The following is a 24,244-nucleotide window of genomic DNA, read 5'->3' as shown; positions in this document are numbered from 1 at the left end:
ACATATCAGGTAGTTTAAGAAGGGACATGGAAATAGCATTTATTTAGTACCTATGTGCCAGGAACCATGCTGGTAACTTTACATATATTTATCTCATTTAATCTTAAAAAGTCATCTAAGAATATTATTATTCTTATTTTTAGAAAAAGAGTATTATTCCATTTGGACTAAGATTAAGTGGGTAAATCATTGCCTAAGATTGGACAGCTAATTCATGATGGAACCTAGATTCAAACATGGCGATGTCTGACAGCAAAGCCCATAGGTCAGTGGAAATCGTTGAAAACCCTCAAGTGCTAAGCAGAAGCATTTGGATGCTGAAATGGCAGTCAATGTGTTTGTAGTAAACTCCTCATTCGATCACTTAAGGAAAGTTCCCATATTGCCAAGTTTGATTTCACACTCTTGCCTCACGTAGTACATCTAGGCAAGTGAATAACATGCTGTTGTGCATACCTCTAGACTGCCGTTGTACTCCAGTGTTATGGTGTCAAAGATATCCTGGAGAAATTAGAGTAGAAGGTGAATAAATACTAATAGCAAAGTCCTAGTACTAGTGGAGAATGTCAAAATTCAAAGTTAAAAAACATTGTATTTTTCAACTACTGATGTCAAAGGATTGTGGATTGTAGAGGGAGAAATTGTGTTTTCTGAAAGCATTTGGCTCTGACTCCTTGATTCTTTCAAATATTCTTCCGAATGAAAACCATCCCTTGAATAAAGATAGCTCTGCTCCTCTGTTGTTTTTTTATCAAGTGATTTTTTTCTCTCCTTCCAGGAAGCTGAAAAATGAACTCTTAGAAGCAAAACGTAGAAGTGGGAAGACTCAACAAGAGAGCAGCAGAGTCTGTGTTCACTGCCACAGACACCTGGGCTTAATATTTGACCGGGGAGACCCATGCCAGGCCTGCTCGCTGAGAGTGTGCAACGAGTGTCGGGTCTCAGGACTTGATGGCAGCTGGAAGTGCACTGTCTGTGCCAAAGTCGCGTGAGTTTCTTGCCTTTGCGTGGAAAGCCAGATTTGATGGCTGAAGGGATTGGAGTGGGGAAAGAAAAAAGCGTACTTAAAATTTACGGATAGAAATGGGATTAAAAGTATAGCCCAACCACAGGCTCAACAATGCCTTGGCAGGGCTCTGGGGTGTGTGTGTGTGTGTTTGTGTGAGAGAGAGATATAGACAAAGACAGAGAGAACAGTGTTTTTATTTTTAAAAACTATAAAACATGGTAAAATGGGAAGCCTTACAGAACGAGGGCTCTTTCTGTGTTTGAAAACTACCCACAAGCTTTCTTCTTTTAGAGCCCCACTTGGCTCCACATGGCTTCTCAGAAGGCAGACAATTCCTCTGAGACATTCTTAAACATTTGGAGTGACTGGCATGATGAGTATGAAATATCCAGCCTGCTCTCCACAGCAGCCGAGGAGCAAAGCTGGAGTAGTTCCTGAATTTCCTCTACACCTAGTTCTTGAGAAAGGGCAAAGGGCGAGAACCTTCTCATTCACCTCTATGTGTAGCCTGTGGGAACCTAGTGGCCATGGGTTTCACTCTGCCAACTTGGGTGCAAATCAAGAATCATTGTTTTGTAAGTTCAGTTAAATTGGAGTCTAAGCATGATAGGGTCTCCACTATGCCTGGGGCCTACCAAACTTCATCCTTTTGAGAAATCTCCCCCTGGATCAACTAGTATGTTTTCAAGATCTCTTCATCTCTTCTACTCTAGGAGGTGCCTAATAATCTCATCTCAAGGCAAATTTGGGTTGATCTCTCTTTCCTGTGGTTGGCATGGGGGATGCTAGCATCACTTCAGGTTGGTTCGTTTGGTTGGTTGGGTTTAGTTTGTCTTTCACCCTCACAAACTCATCCTCTTATAGGAGTTAAGAGGCTATCTTAGGAGAAAAAGTGCATGGTTTAGTAGTAAGAGTGAATGACCTTCCATTTCCAACTGGTCTGAATGAGTACTACTGTGTTCTCTCGAGGACTCCTATAGTCAGTGATTGCATGATTTAACCAATGTTATTTTTCCTGTACTTTTTCGTAAAAGTGATACTGAACTGAGTAATTCATATTATGTTTCAACACTGGATTGAGATAAGCAGTTCTAAATAAATGAACCTCTTAAGTTGTTGTCTTACTTTCTTTGGATACATTACTTTGATTTACTTAAGCAACCATCTTCAGTTCTTTGTCCCACATACATAAATTCCTTTTAGTACTTCTTTCCAATAATTAGCAAACATCCTTTGCCATATCTGGGGGAATGAAGACTGATGGAATCATTGATATATGGGTTGCAAACATAGCCTTTGTCTGTATTTGTATTCATTTTCTAAACTGAGTTTAGTCATCTGCAAATCAGGATGCAAAAATAATGCTGGATATCTTCTTATTTTTTCCCATGAAATAAAATTATTTACTTTGGATATTTCTCCATATACCTCTCCAGAAATAGTATCAACAATGCATTTTGCTTTCTACTTAAAAGTCACACGATACATCTGTGACTCAAGTAAGTAATGTAAAAGTTGCTATTTTAGACCCTGGACACTTAGAAAGTTTGTCTCACTGTGGAGTAATGGGTTTCTCCAATTCTCCCCTTAATTTGGCATTTCAGAGTTGGATATAAAAGCTCTTCCAATATAGTCAAATAATGAGTCACAGAGGAAATAATAAATTAATGGACAGAATTTCCTCAATTTTAATTTTGCAGGAGCATTTGTCCTTCTCAGCTGTTAGTGACCACTAGAAGACAACAAATCGAATTAACGAGAAGCAAAGAAATAGAAATAGAAAAACTTGGAAGGAGACTAGCATCTTTGTTTTTTTGTAGACACATATGCACATGGCCTTTTGTTTTTATCTAGAGTCAACTTACACAAAATGACATACACATACATACACAAGTAACAAGTGTACAACAAGATTTCTCAATTTCAGCATTACCAGTATTTTGGGCAATATGATTCTTTCTTGGGGAGGGAGGGACTGTCCTTTGCACTGTAGAATGTTTAGCAGCATCCCTGGCCTCTATGGTCGTACCCATCCCCGTTTCTAGTTGTGACGGTGAAAAATTTCTCCAGACATTGCTAAATGTTCCCTGAGGAGCAAAAGTCGCCCCTGGTTGAGAAGCACTGGTGTACAGCTTGGCTAATGATCACAATTTCTATGTAGCGATCACTCAGGTGAAGAAATAGAACATTACTAACACCCCAGAAGCCTTTCTCGTTCCTCCTGCCAATCACCACTCCCTTTAAACTCCCCAAATAGGACCACTATCCTGTTAACACCATAGTTTGGCTTTGACGTTTTTATACTTTATATAAATTGAATCATACAGTATGTGTTTGTTTATAACTTCTTTTGGATAACATATTTGTGAGACATCCATTTCTGTTGCATATAGCAACCATCTTTTCATTTTCATTGTTTTATGATATTACTTTTTATAAACATATAAAGATTTATATACCATTCTATCTCTGGATATCTGGGATGTTTTCAGTTTTTACCTCCTACAAATAATGTTATTATAAATATTCTTGTGCATGTCTCTTGGTGCACATGAGTATATATGTCTGTTGGATGTATACATAGGAGTAAAATTGCTGGGTCAGAGTATACGGATATGTCCAGTTTCGGTAGATGATGCCGAATAGGTTTCCAAAGTGGTCATGCCAAGTTACCCTCTCACCAGCAAGGCCTGAGCATTGCAGTTGCTTTACATTTTTACCAACACTGTTTTTTTCCCATTTTTGTAATTTTACTGGGTGTGGAGTGGATTTAACTTGCCTTTTCTGTATTAAGGAAAATGAGAATATTTTCATATGTTTATTGACCATTTCAGTATCCCTTTTTGTGAAGTCTAGTTTAGGTCACTTGCCTATTTTTCTATTGGATTGTGTGTCTTTTACTAATCGAAGGAGATCTTTGTGTATTCTGCAGACAAATCATGTTGGTTACTCGTGTTGCAGATACTTTCTTTTACCTTCTGACTTGCCTTTTCCTTCTCTTACTGGTGCTGTGTGATGAACAGAAACCTCTAATTTCTAGTAACTCAATTTGTTTGTATTTTCCTGCATAAGTGGGATTTTTTTTTCTGTATTCTGTTAAAGAAAACTTTCCCTAACTCCTAAAACATGAAAATATTCTCCTATGTGATCCTCTATAATTATTGTTTTAACTTTTGCCTTTAGATTTAAAATCTACCTGGAACTGATTTTTGTGTGTGCTGAGTTAGGGGTTCATTTTTTTAAAGTATAGTTGACATACAATATTGTATTCATTTCAGGTGTACAGCATAGTGATTTCACATTTATATACATCACGAAATGATCCCCCTGATAAGACTAGTAACCATCTGTCACCAAACAAAGTTATTGCAACATTACTGACTATATTACCTTTGCCGTATATTACACCCCCATGACTTATTTATTTTGTGACTGGAAGTTTGTACCTCGTAATCCCCTTCACCTATTTTGCCCTTCCCTCCACCTCCCTCCCCACTGGCAACCACCAGTTTGTTCTCTGTATCTATGAGTCTGTTTCTGTTTGGTTTTGTTTGTTCATTTGTGTTTTTAGATTCTATGAATAAGTGAAATCATATGGTATTCTTTCTCTGTCTGACTTATTACACTTAGCATAATATTCTCTGATCCATCCATGTTGTGGCAAATGGCAAGATTTCATTATTTTTTATGGCCAATATTGCTGTGTGTTTGTGTGTATGTGTATCTCACAACTTTTTTATCCATTCATCTACTGACACTTAGATTGTTTCCATATTTTGGCTATTGTAAATAATCCTGCAATGAATATAGGGGTGCATATGTCTTTTTGAAATAGTGTTTCTGTTTTCTTCAGATAAATACCCAGCAGTGGAATAGCTGGGTCATATGGTAACACTATTTTTAACTTTTTGAGGAATTTCCATAATGTTTTCCATAGTGGCTGCATCAGTTTATATTCCCACCAACAGTACACAAGCGTTCTCTTTTCTCCACATCCTCTCCAACACTTATTTCTTGTCTTTTTGATAATAGCCATTCTGAAAGATGTAAGGTGATATCTTGTAGTTTTGATTTGCGTTTTCCTGATCATTAGCGATGTTGGGCATCTTTTCATGTGTCTGTTGGCTGTCTGTGTATCCTCTTTCGGAAAATGTCTATTCAGGTCCTTTGCCCATTTTTAAAGTCATATTGTTTGTTTTACTGATGTTGAGTTGTGTGAGTTTTTTGTATATTTTGGATATTAACCCCTATCAGATATATGATTTGCAAATATTTTCTACCATTCAATAGGTTGCCTTTTTGTTTTGTTGATGGTTTCTTTCACTGTGCAAAAGCTTTTTATATTGATGTAGTCCCATTTGTTTAGTTTTGCTTTTGTTGCCCTTGCCTGAGGAGACATGTCAAAAAGAAATTTTGCTAAGACTAATGTCAGAGAGTTTACTACCTACTCTTTCTTCTAGGAGTTTTATGGTTTCAGGTCTTACATTTGGGTCTTTAATCCATTTTAAGTTTATTTTTGTATATGGTGTAAGAAAGTGGTCCAATTTCATTCTTTTGCATGTATCTGTCTAGTTTTCCCAACACTGTTTATTGAAGGGACTGTCTTTTCTCCATTGTATGTTTTGCCTCTTTTGTTGTAGATTAATTGAGCATACAGGTGTGGGTTTATTTCTGAGTTTTCTATCCTGTTTCTTTGATCTGTGTGTCTGTTTTTGTGCCAGTACCATACAGTTTGGATTACTATAGCTTTGTAATATACTCTTGAACCAGGGAGCGTGTTGCCTCCAGCTTTGTTCTTCCTCAAGATTGCTTTGGCTTTTCAGGGTCCTATGTGGCTCCACACAAATTTTAGGATTATTTGTTCCAGTTCTGTGAAAAATGCCATTGGTATTTTAACAAGGATTGCACTGAATCTGTAGATTGCTTTGGGTACTATGGACATTTTAACAATATTAATTCTTCCAAACCATGAGTACAGTATATCTTTCCATTTATTTGTGTCATCTTCGATTTCTTCCATCGATGTCATAGTTTTTAGTGTACAGGTCTTTTACCTCCTTGGTTAAATTTATTCCTAGGTATTTCATTCTTTTTGATGTAATTGTAAATGGGGTTGTTTTCTTAATTTCCCTTTCTAATAGTTTCTTTTTAGTGTATAGAAACAAAACTGATTTCTGTAAATTTATTTTGTATCCTGCAAGTTTACTGAATTCACTTATTCCAATAGTTTTTTTGGTAGAATCTTTAGGGTTTTCTATATATAGTATCATGTCATCTGCAGATAGTGACAGTTTTACTTCTTCATCTCCAATTTGGATGACCTGTATTTCTCTTTCTTGTCTGACTGCTGTGGATAGGACTTCACTACTGTGTTGACTAAGAGTGAGAGTGGGTGTCCTTGTCTTTTTCCAGATCTTAGAGGAACACCAAGGGATTTGTTTTTATATTTTAGTATGGAAATCCACTTGACCCAGCAACCGTCATTGAAACGATCATCATTTTCTACTGCCCTACAGTGTCACCTTCACAAATCAAGTATCATTTCTGATCACTCTATTATGTGTCTAATATTGTGCCAATGCCACATTATTATTATTATTATTATTTGCTGAGGAAGATTGACCCTGAGCTAAAATCTCTTTCCAGTCTTCCTCTATTTGGTATGTGAGCCACCCTCACAGTGTGGCCACTGATAGACAAGTGGTGTAGGTCCATGCCCAAGAACTGAAACCAGGCCACCGAAGTGGAGCATGCTCAACTTAACCACTAGGCCACTGAGGTTGGCCCACTGCCACATTATTTTAATTATTGTAGTTTTATAATAAAATTTTATATCCAGTAGAATTGCCACTTTGTTCTTTTTGTTCAAAATGCCCTGGCTATTATTGGCCCTTGGTATTTTCATATAGATTTTAGAATCAGCTTAACAATTTCCACAGAACCCTACTGGCATTTTTATAGAAATTGTATTATATCAGTAGATACTTTTGGGGAGAATTGGTGTCTTTCAATATTTAGTCTCTCAATCCACAAACACTATGTGCCCCTCCATTTATTTGCCTTTAATTTATCTCAATAATATTTTATACTTTCCTGGTACGAGTCTTATACATTATTAGATTTATTCAAGGTATTTTTATGTTATTATAAATAGTATCCTTTTTAAAATGGTATTTTCCAATTGTTTGTTGTTTGATATGTAGAAATGCAATTGATTTGGGTAGTCTGATCTTGTATTCAGCAATCTTGTTAAATTCACTCATTAATTATAACAATGTCTGTGGAGGCTTTCAGATTTTCTTTATATGTAACCATGTCATCTGTGAAGAATGACTACTTTATTTCTTCTCTTCTAATACTTATATCTTTTTTCCTGCCATATTACATTTTTGTTTTCAATTGTATTGATTTCTGCCTTGTTCTTTGTTTTTTTCCTTTTACCTTCTTTGGATTTAATTTATTTCTCATTAACAATTTTTTGATTCTGATGTTTAGATACTTGATTCTCCAGCCTTTGTTCTTTTCTAACGTATGCATTTAAGGACATGAATTTCCATGTTTTCGCTGCATCCCACACATTCTTCTATCAGTTACTTTTATGATATTCGTTTCATTACATTTTCTAATTTTCATCATCTTTTTATTTAACCATGAGCTATTTATAATTATCTTTCTTAATTTCTAATTTCATGAGGATTTTCTGTATCTCTTTTTGATATTGATTTCTAGCTTAATTCCACTGTAGTCAGAGAGCATAACTCTGTATGATTTCAATCTTTGAAATTCGACCTAGTGGATGGTCAATTTTGTTAAATGTTTCCTATATCCTAGGAAAAAAATGAGTTCTGCAGTGTTGATTTGAGTATCCTAGATATGTCTATTAATGATGTTCGTTAATTGGATTGTCCAAATCACCCATATCTTTACTGATTTTTTAAATCTATATAGTCTATCTGATATTGAGGTATGTACTAAACTCAATAATTGTGAATTTTCTATTTATCCTTTTAGTTCTGATAATATTTGCTTTATGTATGTTGAAATTATAGTCGTGAGTGCTTAAATATTTCAGATTGTTTTATCGATGTACAGAAACCGTTATCATTATGAAAAGTCCCTCCTTATCTCTAGTTATGATATTTTTCTTAAAGTTTACCTTGTTTGTATTAGTATAGCTGCATCAGCTTTCTTTTGGTTAGTATATGCTTGGTAAATGCTTTTTTATCCTTTTACTTTCAACCTTTCCGTTTCTTTCTCTTTTTTTTTTTTTTAAAGATTTTATTTTTTTCCTTTTTCTTCCCAAAGCCCCCTGGTACATAGTTGTATATTCTTAGTTGTGGGTCCTTCTAGTTGTGGCATGTGGGACGCTGCCTCAGCATGGCCTGACAAGCAGTGCCCTTTACACGCCCAGGATTCGAACCGATGAAACAGTGGGCTGCCTGCAGTGGAGCGCACGAACTGAACCACTCGGCCATGGGGCCAGCCCCTTCGTTTCTTTATATTTAAGGTGTATCTCTTTTAAACAGCACATAGTTGTGTGTGTGTTTTAAATCCTGTCCAACAATTATTGTCATTCAAGTAGGATATTTTTTCCATTTGTAGTAATGAAATTACTCAAGTATTTTACTTAAAACCTACCACCTATTTACTTGCTCCTTGTCCCATCTAATCTGTTCTTTACCTTCTACTTATTTGCCTTCATTTAAGTTGTCTAAGTATTTTTTCTATTTATCTCTTCTGTTATTTATACATTTTTTAAATCACTCATCTAATGATTACTCTAGAGATTTGAATACACATTCTTGACTTATTAAAGTCTAATATAAATTAGTACTTTTGGCACTTCCAAGATAATACCAGGACCTTAAAATCCTTTGATTCCCTTTACTCCCCTCCTAGTGCTAATGTTGTATATTTTAAATATCTGTATGTCTATCTATATACACACACATAAGTATTTATACTTATAGAGATATATACATATATATATAGTATTTACTATATACTATATATATAGTATTTACTATTTATATATATATTTACTATATATATATATAAATAGTGTATATACTATATATAGTATTTAGTATATATATATATACTTTGCCTTAGTGCATTCAGGCAGCTATAACAGAATACCATAGACTGGGTGGCCTATAAAAACAGAAATTTATTTCTCATAGTTCTGGACACTAGAATGTCTAAGATCAAGGTTCTGGCAGATTTTTGTCTAGTCAGAGCCTGCTTCCTGGTTCATAGACAGCTGTCTTCTCACTGTGTCATCCTATGGCAGAAGGGGCAAGCAAGTTCTCTGGGGTCTCTCTCTTTTTTTGTGTGTGAGGGAGATTGGCCCTAATCTAACATCTGTTGCCAGTCTTCCTCTTTTTTCTTGAGGAAGATTGTCACTGAGCTAACATCTGTGCCAGTATTCCTCGATTTTCTGTGTGGGATGCTGCCTCAGTGTGGCTTGACAAGGGGTACTAGATCTGTGCCCGGGATCCAAACCTGCAAACCCTGGGCTACCAAAGCAGAGTGTTCAAACTTAACCACTATGCCACTGGGCTGGCCCCTCTGGGATCTCTTTTATAAGGGCAATAGTCACCTCCCGAAAGCTCCACCTCCAAATACCATCACATTCGGGATTACATTTCAACATATGAATTAAAGCGGGACACAAACATTCAGTCTAACATACTTAGTCTCTGAAGATATTATTATTGCTATTTTGTAGTCAATATTCACTTAGATTTACTATGTAGTTACCCTTTCCATTGCTCTATATTTCTTATTACTATATCTCTATGGTTCTATCTGGGATAATTTTCCTTCAGCCTAAAGGGTACCCTTTCGTATTTCCTTTAGTGTAGTTCTGCTAGTGGTAAATGCTCTCAATTTTTCTTTTCCTTAGCATGGCTTTATTTCACTCTTAATTTTGAAACATGTTTCTGCTGGTTATTGAATTCTAGGTTAGAAGTTATTAACTTTTAGTAATTTGAAGATACTCCATTGGCTTCTGGTTTCCAGTGTTTCTGTTAAAAAATCCAGTGTCAATATATCACTTCTCCTTTGAATGTAATGATATCTTTTGACTACTTTTAATATTTTCCACTTTTATGTTAGATTTTCAGCAGTTACTATAATGTGTAGGTCTAATTTTCTTTGTATTTATCCATCTTGGGGTTTCCAGAGTGTCTTAAATCTGCACCTTTGATGTCTTTTGTCATGTTTGATTATGGGAGAAATGGTATGGGGCCGTGACACTCGAAACTTATTTAACTTTGTAAACAGAATAGCGATAAAAATAATTTCATATATAATCTCTATCCACATATTGCTTTTTCCTCCATTCTCTCTCTCTCCTGTACCCCAGGTAGTCCAAATATGTATTTTAGTTCTAATCAACATCTTTCATATATCTCTTATAAATATTCCTTTCTATATTTTCTATCTTTTTATATCTCTGAATTCATTTTATATATTTTTGTCTGACCTGTCTTTCAATTCACTAATCTTGTCTTTAGCTGTGTCTATTTAATTCATAGTTTATTTCATCTATTTAATTCATAAATTCAGTTGTATTTTTCAATTTTAGAATTTTCACCTTCTGTTATTTTTCTAACTTTCTGCTAACCTTCTCACTCTTCTTGTAATTTCTTGAATAAATCATCTGTAATTATTTAAAGTCTATGAATTGTAGCTCCATTATCTGAGTCCCCTATGAGACTGATTCTGTTGTTTTTCTCTTGCTCTTGGTTTTGGTCACATCTTGTTTTCTCATAAACCTGATAATTTTTGTTGATGGACAAAGTATTTGAAAAATTGTAAAGCTTAGAGAGACTCTATAATAATAGGTATCTAGTGAAAATGAATGCTTTTTCTTCTAGTAGGGAAATAGGACAGTGCCACTAGATATTCAAGATTACCTTAATCGAATCAGAGATTGAGATAATTGCAAAATTGAAGCCTCATTCTCTGTGAGTGCTGATCTATTTTTGGATCATATTTACTCCTAGGGAATAGTCTTTCAAGGTCTCAAAATACACCTGTTAGGTAAGAGAGGCAATTGATTTTATATTTTATAGATAGTGTAAATAAGAACACTAAGAGATTAGAATGTGTGTTAGTAGAGTTTGAATATGTATCAAAGATTTTTGTTTGTTTCTCCACCTAGCTCTTTTACCACCAGACTCAGCCAAGGCAAGGCAGCCATTTCAGGGCAATGAAGAAGGAAATAGAGTTTTAATGAATGACTGGCCTTCTAATTGCAGGGTCTAAAGACTTGTAAGGAATTTCGCAATAACTGTTTCTCCAGTTCTTATGCAATATTATTTTATTTGATCCCTAGTATTTAATAATTTCCATTGTTTTATTCCATTACTGTTCACCCTCTTTTCTATACCCTGCACCGTCATTTGCTCAGACAAAGGTAACCAGGGACTGTGACTCATGAGCCCTTCAATCAATCGGGAGTTGCCTCAAGCCATCTGTGTGGGGAGAGGAATTTTATATTTAATTTCTAAATGCCACTTGTAATTACTGAAGCATGCTTTTCAATACAGAACCCAAGGGGCTTGTGTATTCACACATTACTAATTGAAAATTTTGCCGTCAACTTGTCTGCTACTCAGTATGGATGGTAACTGTAGGTCTGACTCACACAAACTTTCCCCTAAATCTTGTCGTGTCAACATTAGTTATATTAATGAGAGATAAACTTTTAATGTGTTCAGTCAATGGAATTTGGAAGTTGTTTGTTATAGAAGCTAGCCTGCCCAAACAAATACAACTCCTTCCTGTATTTCTTCCCCTTAGTACTTATATGCTTTATATCTTATTTATCTTGTTTATTATCTTTCTTCCTCCACTAGAATATAAGCTTCATAACCATGAGGGCAGGGGTTTTTATCTATAATATTTACTGATATACTTCTAGTGCCTAAAAGAATGCCTACAGTAAGTACTCAGTGAATATTTGTTAAATGATTAGATGGATGGATGAATAAGCAAATGAATGGATGTATGTATGAACGAATGAATAAATAGATGGTAGGGTTCCACTTAAAGCATTTCAGGCTTAAGCAAAATATGGAACAAATGTGATTTTCTTCTGTCAGGAGCATGAGGTTAAAAAAAACATGAGCCATGCCAAATATATTTGCCCTCTGAACAGAATAAATTTCCAGCTGTCATGGAAAATATAACTATAAGACAAGTTGTTGTTAGAAGGGTATAATAAATAATAAATTGAAAGTTCTGTGTCTTCCTTAGGAGATGTTAATGCATCAATACAGAACTTCTGAATCACTGGTACTTCTTTTATTGGTAAACAATAACTTAATAAACCCAACCATCCACCTATCCAATTGATCCATCCATCGACCCATCCATCCATTCCTCCTACAACATTTATTGATAACCTGTCATTATACTAGGGGATAAGGATGCAAAGATGAATAAAACATGGACTACCCTCAGTGGTTTCATAGTCTGAGGAGGAAGATGAGTTTATTACATTATTGTCTCATTAGTAGAGTAAATTCTGTCTTCATGCATTAAAATGACCTGAGGAAGAAACAGAGCTTTCAATGTGTGATTCTTATACCTCTATGACAACAACTTATAATTATATCCTTCTGGGAAAGCTGGAAATTTACATGATGAGTATTTAATTTGACATACCAAAATCTCTCCTCATTTTTAAAGCTGAAAACAAAGACCATTACTTTTCCAGTATTCCAGCTACTAGTCTGTGTGATCTCAGAGACTTGAACTGTATGTCGGTAATGGAAGTATCTTGCTTGCTGTTCATGGAGTGGTTTTCTAAGAGGAAGCATGAATGATGTTTCATTGGCAGTGAACACCCTTTGTTTGTTGTGAGAGGATGCTGCAGCACCACTGGGCTGTCTCCATGTTTAATAGACCATAAAATTGAAATTCCCACCCTGACCTCTAAGAGATGAGATGAGTCAGAAAGTGACTCATTCTCTAATCAGCTGGAAGCACAACCTTTATTGTCATTTACCTTGGATTGGGTAAAAGTAAAGAGATTTTATTGCTGTAGCACTGAAACGATTACAGCAAGGACTGATGGAGGGAGGCTACCTGTTACAATGGGCTCAGCAGCCCTTGACATTTTCTCCAGCCCCTTCTAATTCTCACAAGTTGGTTGCTGCAGGTCGAGTTTTAAAACTAATTCTGTAGAAACAGAATGAAAGGGACCCTGACGCAGCCAGTTAGTTCATTTTGCCATCTTAATGAGACCTACAAAATTCCACATGATTATGTTAGCTGAGGCAGTTGCCATCCAACACAAAAACAGTCATAGTAATCATTTTTCCTAATTAGCACCCCAGTTGAACTCACAAAGACCCAAAAGATAAAAGTGACATGGCAGGGAACCAAAAAACGAATATTTCTAATATAGTATTGATGAGCTGATCTTATATTCATGCCATGTTATGACATTTCAAGCTGCTATATGTCCTTGTGAGAGTCTTTTTTTTTTTTTGAGGAAGATTAGCCCTGAGCTAACATCTGCTGCCAATCCTTCTCTTTTTTTTGCTGAGGAAGATTGGCTCCTAGCTAATATCCGTGCCCATCTTCCTCTATGTTATATGTGGGATGCCTGCCACAGAGTGGCTTTATAAGCAGTGTGTAGGTCCGCACCCAAGATCCAAACCGGCGAACTCTGGGCTGCCTAAGTGCAAACTTAGGAGCATGCAAACTTAACCACTGTGCCACTGGGCCACCCGGTCTTTGTCTTTTCAAAGAAGGAAGAAGCTGATGTTTTTGTTTTTGATGAATTGGTAATGATTACTGAGATAGATGAAATATAACCAAAATGGTTGAAATATGAGTCTGTCAATAAACTTGAAAGAAGATAGTGCCAATGGTTGGAACATATATGGAGAAAATGCAAGAGGGAATGTATAACTCTTTGTTATGAGAAAGAGAAAAACTGATCTGATACTGACATGTAGGCCTTGATGTTGTTAGGAGCTGACCTGGCACTCACAGGCAGGCCATGGTGTTCTACTGTAGGACATAAACGATCTCAGAGCACCAGCATCCTGTAAGATCACTCTGCAACCATGACGACAAAATAAGAACACTTCATAATCTTGCCTAAGCATAGACAAAAACACGATGACCGTTCAAGCCGCAAACTACCAAACATCCCCCTTTCCTGGCTGATGCGAATGGCTTGCTGCTTCCTTACCAATTACAGCTTTAGTCTTGTTCTAGTCTGCCCTACTTCTGGATAAAACTTGCTAGGGTACCAATCATAGCATTGTCCCCACTTCCTGACATCACCTGATCTAGAGCAAATCCCTGCTCCCTTGAACTCTCCCTAAAATTACCTAACATCAGCCCAAATCTTATATCCTTTCAAATGCCCTCTTCCTGAGGCTCCCCATGGTTCTTCATGGCATGTGTTTTCCTTCACTGCAGTGAGCAAAACTCTCAACATGTTCAACCATAGGTGGGTTCCTAGTGATCTTTGATCTGATGGGTATTGACAGTTGCCACATAGTCATTTAAAAATCACCCCTAGTTTAGCAAATTTCCATAATCTAGCTACAAAAGAGAGATTCACATCAGAGTAATCCCACATTTGACCCAGAGATTTTTGGAGTGGGAAGAAGCTGTTTTGTGTGCCTTGACATGCTATTTTCAATCACCTATTACACTCATGCGTCACTTAACGACGGGGATACATTCTGAGAAATGTGTTGTTAGGTGATTCTGTCATTGTGCAAACATCAAGGAGTGTACTTATGTGAACCTACGTGGTATAGTCTACTACACACCTAGGCTATATGGTACTAATCTTATGGGACCATTGTTGTATGTGTGGTCCATTGTTGACCAAAACGTCTTTATGCGGCGCGTGACTGTAACTGTGCAGAAACCCCCCTCCTTTTTAGAATGCTTTGTTCACTGTGGCGTGGTATCTTGATACCTACGTAGACTTGAGGGATTTTTTTTAATGTGAAAATATCATACATATCGAGAGACTCTATAATGCATATGTATGGTTTAAACAAAAATGAAAAGAGTATCCATGTTTTCATCACCCAGTTTAAGAATGAGAGCATTCTTGTCTCGCGTTTTTCATTCACTTGCTTTACTTTATGGTTTTACTGCACTTAGATGTGTCCCTAAGTAATATATTTTCTAATTTTTTTGTTTTTGAGTGCTTTAGCAATGGAAATCATACTGTATGTATTCTTTGTGACTCTTTTACCTCTACATTTTTTGTGAAATCTATCCATGTTCATGTGAATACCATTACATTCACCTTCACTATTGTATCTTCCTATAATGTACCTATTTTCTTATTGATGAGCACTTATGTTCTGTCAGTTTATAATGTTATAAAAAATGCAGCTATGCCATTCTTGTGCATATGGCCTGGCCTGACAAATGAGTACAAGAGTTTCCATAGGGTGGAGTTTTTAAAACTGTGGGTCATGACCCATTGATGTGTTGTGAGAAACATTAAAAAAAAGATGAAATAGAATAGAAAATGTCAATAAACATATATATGTGTGTGTGCATATATGTATGTGTGTGTATATGTAAGTATATATGTGTTTATTTTCTGGATTATGATATAAAATGTATTTCTTACTGTGACCTTGGCCAAAAATTTTGGAAAGTCTTCTGTAGGGCGTGTATCTAGGAATGAAATTGCCGGGCGAATGGTATGAGCATTTTGAGCTTTGCAAGATACTGTTAAATTGTTTCTCAAAGTGATTGTACCAATTTAAACTCCACCAGCATTGTGTAAAAGTTTCCTTTACTTCACAATCTTACCAACGCTTGGTATCATGAAAATTTTAAATTTTTGCTGAACTGGTACACATAAATGGATATCTTACTATGATTTCAATTTGAATTTTTCTGATTACTAGTAAGGTTAAGCATCTTTTCATAGGTTTCTTTGCCTTTTTTGGTTCCTTTTTTCTGATGTGCCTATTTATGTATATTGCCCAATTTTCTTTTAGGCTGTTATTCTTTTCCTCACTGATTTGAAGGTTTTTTATGACCCCCTTAACCTCTAGAAATGCTTTTGCCTTCAAGTCTATTTCGTCTGCTATCAAATTTCTTTTGGTTAATATTAACATGGGATATATTTTTCTACCATTTGACTTTCAACCTTTCTGTGTCCATATGCTTAAGGTAAGACTCGTCTGTGTAGCATATATGCTATTTTAAATGTTATGTGTATTTAAGTATTTGCTATATATATATGCTATATACATAATATAGGTACTGTATATACATATATGCATGCTATGCATATGTTACGTAATTTTTAAAATTTAATCTGGCAATATTTTTTATTAAACTATAGCATTTAGTCTACTCATATTCATTGTAATTACTGCAATATTTACATGTTTATATTTTTGTTGTTACCATAATACTTGCTTTAATTTATATTATCTATAGATTACTTGAAGTATATTTTTCTCATTCCATTTATCCTTTCTACTAGTATAGATATTATATAAGAATTTTTATTTTCAGTGGTTGCCCTAGAAATCACAACATTCATATTTAATTTTACAAATCAAATAATTTTACCCTTCTAATCAATAAAAGAAACTTGATATTCTTAAACTCCAAATATCTTCTCCCTGGCTTGTATATATTTTTTGTCCTATGTTTTAGACATATCTTATTTTTAATTCAACAATTTTAATATTATAATTTTGTTTATACATCAATGTTTGTTTAGATTTATCCACGTGTTTTGCTAATTTCATTTTTCACCCTTCCTTTTTATATCTCAGATCTGTTTTACCTCCTCTTGAAGTACAGTCTTTAGAAGTTCTTTTAGTGAGACTCTATATGTGATTAATTATCTCAGTTTTTATTTTGTTGAAAATTTATTTCATCCTCATTCTTGAACCATGATTTCTCTGGATATACAAGTCTAGGTTGATAGTTATTTTCTCTCAGAACATTGAAGATATCATTTCACTAGCTTCTGGATCTCATTATTACTATTAAAAGTCAACTGTCACACCTTTGAATGTAATCTGGTTTCCTCTCCAGCTACTTTTAAGATGTTCCCTTTGTCTTCGGTGTTCTGTAGTTTCCCCATAATATGTCTACGGATTTCTTTCCAAATAGGAAAGGGAAGAAAGTAATAAATATAGACCATCATCTCCATAAGGCTAGGGTCCTTGTTTGTCTTATTCACATCTGTACTCTTAGCCCTAGCACAGGGCCTAACACATAATAAGAATGCAATAAATACTTGATGCATAATGAATAAATTTATAAATAATTCTAATTAGTTTTCTTATGAATAATAAGGAAACCCATCTCGTATCTCAGCATATGTAATAAGCATATGCTATCTCAGATGTTAATAGAAGATGAAAGAGGAAATTGAATCTTTTGGTCACGGTTCTTTTTTAGAGTAAGTTTCCCTGTTGTTCCCCTATGAATCTAAGGAGAACTTAACTTGAATTTACATTTAAATAAGCTTGCAAATGAAAGTTTGAAGTCCTAGAAGTCTATTAGAGCCTAGCAAATTCTGAATACTCAGTAAGCATTAATCACAAATAATGAGTATAACTCACTACATTTCAAACTCGGTCTCAGAGTATGACCTAAAGGAAACACAAAATCTATTCCAAGCCTTGTATTTTTCAAGTATTAGATTGATGTAGCAGAGAGGGATATAAATTCCATAGTGAGTGTCATGTTTATTTTCTTTCTGCTTCACCTCTCCTTTATCCCTATCACTCTACCCCAACACACACACACACACACACACACACACACACACACAGAGTCCATCATAAGAAATGATATGCATTATTTCTTGGCTTCTATAGGTTTTCACCCTGACTCAAAGCCTTGTTGTAGCTGACTACTATCAATTCTCTTCTCACAATTTTGCCAAATGTAAAGGGTATGGGATTTCAATATAAATCCTATTTTTGTCATAATACCTTTATAATTTTGGGCAAGTTATTTAACTCATGTGAGCTTTGGTTTCCTCATCTGTAAATTGAGAAGAAAAATAGCTACTTTATGGCTTATAGTGAGGATTAGAGATATCATATAAAATGCCTAGCACATTCCTTTGTGCATGGTATGCACTTGCTAGGCATTAGTTCGCCCTTCTTCTACTAAGCTTTCCAGCTACCTCCAGGACCTGATAAGGTGGAAAAGGCATAATCCCAAGAGATTGTTCTGGTGTTGCAGAGCTCTGAAACGACAAATGACTCAAGCGCATATCTGAGTTGACCAAATATAAGGATTATAGTTATTGTTCTTACAAGGATAGCAAGAGGTAATCACTAATAATTCTGGGAAGATCTTATTTGTGTTAGATGTTGGCAGCTCTAGGCATATGTGTAAAGATGATATGGAGGCCCATTTCCTAGGGCATGTAGACTGGATGTGTCCCACTGTCCCCTGTCACACATGAAACTGCTGTCACTGTGCTATCCACCTCACCCCATATCTCAAGAACATACAAAAAGGGGGGAAAAAAGCTGAGACTCTGGCATGCCACTATTGGGTAGTTTTCTATCCTTAATCTGTATTATTCCCCCGTTCTTGTTTCTTTTTGTGTAAACTCTTTGTCTTATTGCAGAGGTTGGCAAATTTTTTTAAACATAAAATGATGGACAGTAAATATTTTAGACTTTGTGGGCCATATGGTCTCTGCTACAACTATCCAAATTTGCAGTTGTAGCAGAAAAGCAAGCAGAGACAATATATAAACAAATGAGCATGGCTATCTTCCAATAATACTTTATTTATCAACTGAATTTTGAATGTAATTCATATAATTTTCATGTCATGAAATATTCTCCTTGTGACTTTTTCCAACCATTTGAAAACATAAAAATCATCCCTGACTCGTAGGCTGTACAAAACAGGTAGTAGGGTAGGTTTGGTCTACAGGCCATAGTTTGCCTACTCTGCTCTATTGTTTTTCTGAATTTTCCATATTTGTCTTCTCACAACCTGTGAAAGTCATTTCCTGAGTTGAATATTAAAACAAATATATTTCTATGTTTAATTATTGTCTTAGTTTTCTATTGCCACCACAACAAATTGTCATAATTTAGCAACTTAAAACAATGCAAATATATTATCTCACAGTTCTGTAGCTCAGAAGTCTCGATTGGCTTGATTTGTTTCTCTACTCAAGGTTCACAAGGCTGAAATCGAGGTGTCTGCTGGCTGAGCTCCTATCAGGAGGCTTTGGGAGGATCCCACTTCTAAGCTCATTTTGGTGGGCAGAATCTGATTCCTTGTGGCTGTAGGAATGAGGCTCACATTTCCTTGTTGGCTATTAGCTAAGAGCCCTAGCTTGAGCTCCTAGAGGCCTCTCTCTCTGGTCCTTATATGTGGACCTCTACATCTCGGAACATTCTCAGTGTATCAAATCTTTCTCACATTTGAATCTCTCTGACTTCCCATTCTGCAGGGTCACAGTGTCTAACTTCTTCTTCCTCTGGTTTTTTGTTGTTGTTGTTGTTTGAGGAAGATTAGCCCTGAGCTAATATCTGATGCCAATCCTCCTCTTTTTGCTGAGGAAGACTGGCCCTGAACTAACATCCATGTCCATCTTCCTCCACTTTATATGTGGGACGCCCACCACAGCATGGCTTGACAAGCAGTGCATAGGTCTGCACCCTGGATCCAAACAGGTGAACCCCGGACCGCCGAAGCAGAACATGCAAACTTAACCGCTGCGCCACTGGGCTGGCCCCTCTTCTTCCTCTGTTTTTAGTACCTCAGTAATTACTTTGGGCCGCCCCAGATAATCCAGGACAATCTCCTATATTGAGGTTAGCTGATTAGTGACTTTAGTTTTGTCTGCAAAGGTCAATCATAGCAATACCTAGATTAGCATTTGGTTGAATAATTAAGGGACAGGAATCTTGAGGGGACATCTTTAAAATTTAGAATGACACAATTACCACCTGGATTTCCACATAAGTAATAATGTATGAGTCTATAGATCACTTGAGATATGTGCAGAAATAATTTAACCCATTTAAGCATTTAGTTTTGTTAAATTAGATCTTTTTAGATTTGATGTATTCCATAAGTATATTTTATATAGGTTTGGAGCTAATCCAGTAGTCCTTGCTTCTCAATAGGTAATCTAGTTACTTGGAAGTAAATCTGAGATGTGCATGTTATGGTCTTTCCTTTCAGTGAATAATTTGCTCCAAGGATAACATTTTCACATTTTTGCCAGTAATAAAACTGTGTTTCATATATAATTTACCTTTGTCTCCTACATTCAGAAGTAGGACTTGAGGGTAATTGCTGTGGGGAACAAATTGACATATTTTTCTGGAGTAATTTTTACATATATTTATATATGGAGTAATTTTTATTTTTTTTTTTGCTGAGGAAGATTTGCCCTGAGCTAACATCTGTTGCCAATCTTCCCCTTTTTTGCTTGAGGAAGATTAGCCCTGAACCAACGTCTGTGCCAGTGTTCCTCTATTTTGTATGTGGGTCGCTGCCACAGCATGGCTGATGAGTGGTGTAGGTCTGCTCCCAGGATCCAAACCCACAATCCCGGGACACTGAAGCAGAGCATGCTGAGCCCAACCACTATGCCACAGGGCCGGCCCCCATATATGGAGTAATTTTTTATATTTATATATCCAGTTGCTATTTTCTAAGTCCAGTTACTTACTGAATCATATGCATATAGTACTCTAGGGTTAGACATCTCTATTTGACGCTCAGCTGCTTTTCTTCAACTGCCACATCAGACTTGTCACCAGTCTTGCTGTTCTCATTCTCAATGGCCCAAGTATCTATCTTTGTTTTCACACCTTTCCCCTGTGATACCCTGATATACATCTTCATCATTTTCTATCCTATGTGTTGCAGTAATTTCCTAGTTGGCTTACCTGTTTCTGGTTTCTCCTTTCTCCATATAATGCTCCAGAGATTATATGATCCAACCTGAACTTTAGCAAAACTCTTAGAATTCCCCATTGCCTCCAGAAGGCATGTCAACTCCTTAGTGTGACATTCAAAGATTTCCATGGGATAACCCTATCCTACATTTCAACTTCATTTTCCATTATAATATTCCATAGAGGTGTTGGGAAAATGAGCCATGTTCTGAGAATGGCAAATAGACCTATGCAACTGGGGTAAAGGGTTTGTGGAACCGTTGCTGGTGGGGCTTAAAAGATGGGTATGATTATTCAAAGATCCTTCTTTTCTACCTTCAACATTCAATTGATTGTGAGATCCAGGCAGGCCCTTCTACCACCTACATTTTTATCTCCTCCTCTCTGTTAGTCTTGCTGTTGTCCTAGTTTGGATCTTGTTATCTCCCTCCTGGACTATTGCCATGATCAACCTGCCTCTTTGTCCTATTCTCTCTTCACTCTAACCCAGTCATTATATCACATCAAGGTATCTTTGTAAAACAGTGTGATCATGGCCCTTTTGTCATTCAAAACCTTCACTTGTTCCCCATTGTTTCCACTGAAGATCATTTACCCATTAATGCAGTGGTTAAGAACTTGAACCCTAGGCCAGAATGCTTGGAATGGTATCCTGGCTCTACCACTTACCAGCTATGCAATGTGAGGCATGTCATTTTATTCCTCTAAGTCTCAGTTTCCTCATCTAGACAATGGGGATAATAATGTTTATATGGGGTTTTTATGTGGATAAAAATATATTAAGTATGAAGATCAATTAGCAAGGACCTGGTACATGGTATATATTCAACTAATAGTGACCGTTCTAATCACCATAAAATACTCTAGAGATTCAGATGGACTCTATAAATAACTAGCTATTTTTTATTTAATTAGGGATTTTTGAGAGTTATTTGGCTAAATAATTAAATTTCAGTACTTTCTCTTTTTCCCTTGCGTAGGCAGCTAAGGATTGTAACTGGTGAATGGTTTTTTGAAGAAAAGGCAAAGCGTTTCAAGCAAGTTAATGTTCTGGGCACTGATGTTGTCCGACAGTCCATCTTAAGAAGAAGTCCAGGTAATTAAAGCAGTTATTTGGTTTCAAAACTGTTTTAATCTTCATTTTGGTGAGCTAAATAACTTCCCTATATTATGTAGCAAATGAGCACAGTTGAATTCCTTGAATCCCTTAGGTCATTTCAAAACTCCTTAGCATAAAATCTAAATCTGCAATTCATACAAGGGAAGAAGAGGAAGTCAGTAGAAAATAAAATCCACAGTGATTTTCCATATATCTGACACACTGAGATTTTCAAAGCAGTCATTTGTCTTCATCACAGACAGTTCTTTTCCTGAAGGCACTTGCAATCTTTTACTAAACATTTAAGAAAGTAACATAAAACAGATGAATTAAATGATTCACATTGTGAAAGCAATCCTTGATTTTTCAACAGAATGTATTTTAAATTTCTTTTAAATGTTACTTTTTCCAATTCCGTGTTCTCAACCAAGGGGTGATATTATATCCTTTGCCCCCCTCCCCTAAGCCAGGGAGCATTTAGAAATGCAAGGGGGCATTTCTAGTTGTCACAATGACTCAGAGGAATTAACAGCATTTAGTGGACAGGAGCCAGAGATGCTAAATGCCCTGAAATGCACAGGACAATTTCATTCAATGAAGAATTATACTGGCACCAAATGCGAATAACCCCCCACTTTAGAAATGCTATTCTGTGCGTTCATACTGCAATTTAATTGGTTAATTATCAAGTGAAACTTGCATTTAGGAGCATATTTCTCATGTATGGTGTAATAAAGGTGGAGCAGGCATCTTTTTGCCTGTTCTGAGGCAATTTTGTCTTTCATATACTGGAGACAAATGCCTTTAGTTTTAAGTCTGGCACATAGGACTGGAGGCTTGGAACTGATTCCAGTGCCACTTCTGGATGTGATACTAGCAAGGAAGGGCTTTCCCAGATGGGTAACATCAGGTCTCATACCGCACAGGGACAGAGTGGAGTCAAGTTAGAATTAAGCAGTTAGCCGTGGCTGCTTCCTCCACTCAAACCTCAGCATCTTCCAGAGTGTAGACTCTCCCTCAAGTCACAAGGTGCGTGCACAGGGACCCACCCTCCCAGGAAGTCTGACTTATGTGCTCAGAAATCAGGGTATTGTTTCTAGAATCGTGTGCTAGAATTCAGTCTCTAGGGATTTGCAGTTCTCATGAACCCATGCTCCTCTGCCTTAAAAATATCTGTAGAGGGCTGATGTATCCTTCTTCCATTGTAGTTGTCTAGAAAGCTTATCTCAGCACACCTCCCACAGAGGAGTCCTGATCTTGGTCCTCATTTAACTCCAGAACACTCAACAGATTAAAAATAACTATGCGACCGGGAAATTTGGGATGGGACTGTTATTGCCAATTATTATAGACTTCTTTGTTTTGTGCTAATGTAGGGAAGTGAATGCAGAATAGAAAATTGCCCTCATTTCTGGCCATTTTGTATGTAAATTTGTCTTCTCGTTGTTTTTAATGAGGAGCTGAAGAAATACAAAGCCAAGAGCAAACCCGTCAGGATGCAGAAAAGTCAGACACTTCACCTTCTGCTGGGCAGAAGGCCAGCCATGACGGGCCCAGGAGAAAAGGGTAAGACACAGCCTTGCCGAGGGAATTTTTGATCTTTGTTCCAGATATTGCTGAAATAAAGATTCCTTAGTTTTTTAAGTCTGATGTCACTTCGGTGACCCAGAGAAGATCAGAAACTCGACCAGGGCAACACTCTCCTATCCTTCTCCTCAAGAAATGCAGTTTTAATTACTTGCAGTCTTAGGTAAATTAAGCTCCCCTCTGACCTGAACATGTAAGAGTTTTTCTTTCTTTTGGTGTATCTGGCGTTGCACCAAATATCCCATGACTTCTAGGTAGAAGGTGTTCTGCCAGGACCAGTCTTGTCTATAAAGAGGCGATGACTGCCCCTGTTGTAGAGTATCAACACCCCCTCAGGCTGAGTGCTGATATGTGAAACACCCAAGCCCATATCTTAACTGGGCTTAAAACATTATACGCTTTGTTTAAAATACAGGCTTTCTTAAGGAAAAAAAAATCACATTTGGCCACCTCAGTAACTTAATTCGGAAAGCAAGTATATGTGTCAAGTACTGAGAATAGGAATAGGAGGCACATAGGGAAGCAAGATTCAAGGAGGCACTGGACACCTGGGGGCAAGAGGGTTCCAGCAAGGGAGAAAAGTGCTCCCCAGATGCAGGCTGTAAGGACCAAAAGGCAGAC

At 36.5% G+C, this 24,244-nt stretch overlaps 1 protein-coding gene across 9 annotated transcripts in view; it reads left to right on the top strand.

Annotated features, from left to right (window-relative positions):
• SYTL5 (synaptotagmin like 5) overlaps positions 1-24,244 on the top strand; it is a 273,738-nt gene that overhangs the window by 139,407 nt on the left and 110,087 nt on the right. For 8 of the 9 annotated variants that reach the window (XM_070502421.1, XM_070502422.1, XM_044763566.2 and 5 more), the window contains 3 exons: positions 779-988; positions 21,918-22,033; positions 23,494-23,602. In XM_070502421.1, the coding sequence (XP_070358522.1) occupies positions 779-988; positions 21,918-22,033; positions 23,494-23,602 (435 nt within the window). The remainder of the gene's footprint in view (positions 1-778; positions 989-21,917; positions 22,034-23,493; positions 23,603-24,244) is intronic. The other variant, XM_070502424.1, reaches the window with a different exon arrangement.

This window comes from Equus asinus, chromosome X (assembly GCF_041296235.1).
Source record: "Equus asinus isolate D_3611 breed Donkey chromosome X, EquAss-T2T_v2, whole genome shotgun sequence".
Lineage (NCBI taxonomy): Eukaryota > Metazoa > Chordata > Mammalia > Perissodactyla > Equidae > Equus > Equus asinus.
Note: the sequence above shows the minus strand (reverse complement) of the source record. Positions and strands in the feature narration are given on the sequence as shown.